The sequence below is a fragment of the Gavialis gangeticus genome, unplaced genomic scaffold (genome assembly GCF_001723915.1).
Source record: "Gavialis gangeticus isolate Ggan-Ray unplaced genomic scaffold, GavGan_comp1, whole genome shotgun sequence".
NCBI lineage: Eukaryota > Metazoa > Chordata > Crocodylia > Gavialidae > Gavialis > Gavialis gangeticus.
This window is the reverse complement of record NW_017729031.1, coordinates 42,791,511-42,793,604: the sequence shown is the minus strand read 5'-3', so window position 1 is coordinate 42,793,604 and position 2,094 is coordinate 42,791,511. Positions and strand designations below refer to the sequence as shown.

General features: G+C 68.8%; 1 protein-coding gene across 1 annotated transcript in view; it reads left to right on the top strand.

Moving 5' to 3' along the window:
• The window catches only part of PTPRN (protein tyrosine phosphatase, receptor type N), a 32,434-nt gene that overhangs the window by 17,586 nt on the left and 12,754 nt on the right, over nucleotides 1–2,094 (top strand). The window contains 4 exon segments of the mRNA XM_019522830.1: nucleotides 130–528; nucleotides 676–786; nucleotides 895–971; nucleotides 1,198–1,436. Of these exon segments, the coding sequence (XP_019378375.1) occupies nucleotides 130–528; nucleotides 676–786; nucleotides 895–971; nucleotides 1,198–1,436 (826 nt within the window).

Sequence of the window (2,094 nt, the reverse complement as noted above, 5' to 3'; positions counted from 1 at the left end):
GGGCCAGCCCCCCTCCACCCCAGAGCAAGGGGCTCTGTGGCACCAGTGTCTGTGCATGGATGCACACGTGTGTTTCTGTGCACGTATGGATGCGCGTGTGAATGCGCACGTATGCGTGTGCTTGTCGAGGTGCTTGCATGGGGGCTCTGGGCCCTCCCAGCCACGCTGACCCTGTGCTTGGCTCGCAGTTCGGCTACCAGGACACCCTGCGCCCGCTGGGCCCCTTCCCGGGCGACACGGCCGGCCGCAGCCCTGAGGCCCCCGCGCTGCTGGGCAGAGCCCCCGGCCCGGTACCCCCCGCTGTCTTTGGGGCCAGCCCTGTGCCGTCCTATGGGGCGCCGGCAGGGCCGGAGGGGGGGCCTCTCTTCCAGGACCTGGGCATGCTCTACCTGTCCAGAGAGATGGGCACTCGGCCGGGCCCTGCCCGCACCGGACCCTGGCGCGAGCCGGGGCACCCCCAGGATGGCAGAGACCGTGCTGGGGAGGAGCGTCTGGCTCCAGACCCCCGCAAGCCCCCCACGGAGCCAGGTAGGCACCGGGACCGCCCTTTCCCCACGGCCCCGGGCTGGACTGCTCCACCCTTGCGCCCCACGCCCCTTTGCTGGGGGTCCCGTCCGCCCTCGCCCCCCTTGCTGTGGGCCTGGGGCCAGACCTGGTACTGACTCTGTCTCCCAGGAGACGCGGCCCTGCAGAAGGTGCTGGTCAGCTATGGCCTGGGGCTGCAGGACCTGACCCCCGAGCAGGTCAGCACCCTCTCGGCCCTGCTGCAGCTGATCCAGAGCTCGGGTGAGCGGGGTGGGGACGGGGCTGGGGGAGAGCGGGTGTCCTAGTCCCGGCAGTCGGCCGGTCTTGGGGGTGGGAGGTGTTGCCCCTTCCTGGGACTTGCCCCCTCAGTCCCGACAGAGCCAACACAGGGGGGCCTTTCTCCCCTGGCAGGTGGCTTTGGCCCCACGGCCCTGGACGCGAAGCGGGTGAGTCTGTGCTGGGCCGTGCCCTGGTCTGGTGCCCCCAGGACAAGCGGGGGTCGGGGGGGGATGCCCAGGAGCACCTCCCGCCTCTTGGGCCGTGTAGCTGGGGGGCAGCGGGGCTGGGGGCTGTCGGGGCCTTGCTCGAGCTGTCGGCAGAATCCGCAAGCCCTGGGGACGAGCGGTGGCGGCTGTGGCTGATCGTGCCCCCGTGACCCACGTCCTGGCTCAGGTGACGGAAGGGGAGATGCAGCACGGCGAGGAGCTGGAGCCGCCAGCCTCCACCCTGCCGCCCCCCGAGACCGCGGCCTCCCCTGCCGCGGGGCTGCCCACGGTGCCAGGCCATGCCCTGCCCTCGCCGCACCCTGGCCTACTGGAGAAAAAGAGCTACGGGGATGTGCCAGGGCGCGCCGGGGCCCCGATTCTGACCCGGCCCCCCGAGGAGTACGGCTACATCGTCACCGACCAGAAGTGAGTGCCAGGCTGGGGGCACGGGGGGCACCCTGCCTGCTGGGGGGGTACCCACAGCACTCACCCCTGGGGTTCGTCCCAGGCACAGAGACGCACGCGTGCATCCCCTTGCGTGCATACATGCACCTGTGTGTACCTTGTGTGCATTGTACACGTGCCCATGCTCCACCCATGTATGCACTCAAATGCCCGTGGCCCGCACCCCCCTGCACCTGCGTGCCCATGCATACACTGTATGCGTTACACACATGCCCATGCATACCCTCTGTACATTGCACATGTGCCCGCACCCCTTTCACCTACACAGACATACCTGTGCATACCTTGTGTGCATTATACGTGTGCCCATGCTCCCCCTGTATGCACACATGTGCCCGTGCACACCCAGCGTGCATTGCACGTGCATGCACACACATGTACGCTCTCTGTAAACACAAGTGTCTGTTCAGCGGCCGAGCCAGGGCTGCACTGGGCACATGTGAATGGCGTCTCCTGACCCAGCTGCCACATGAGTGTGGGGCTCCTGCCCCCCGCCCTCCCTGTCCTTGCCGCACACGGCAGGGCGCTCTGCTCTGCTCTGCTCTGCTCTGCTCTACGGAGCCAGGACCCGCCTTGGGGCTGCTCTGCTTTCCCGCCCTCCCCCCCACCCCCCCGGGGG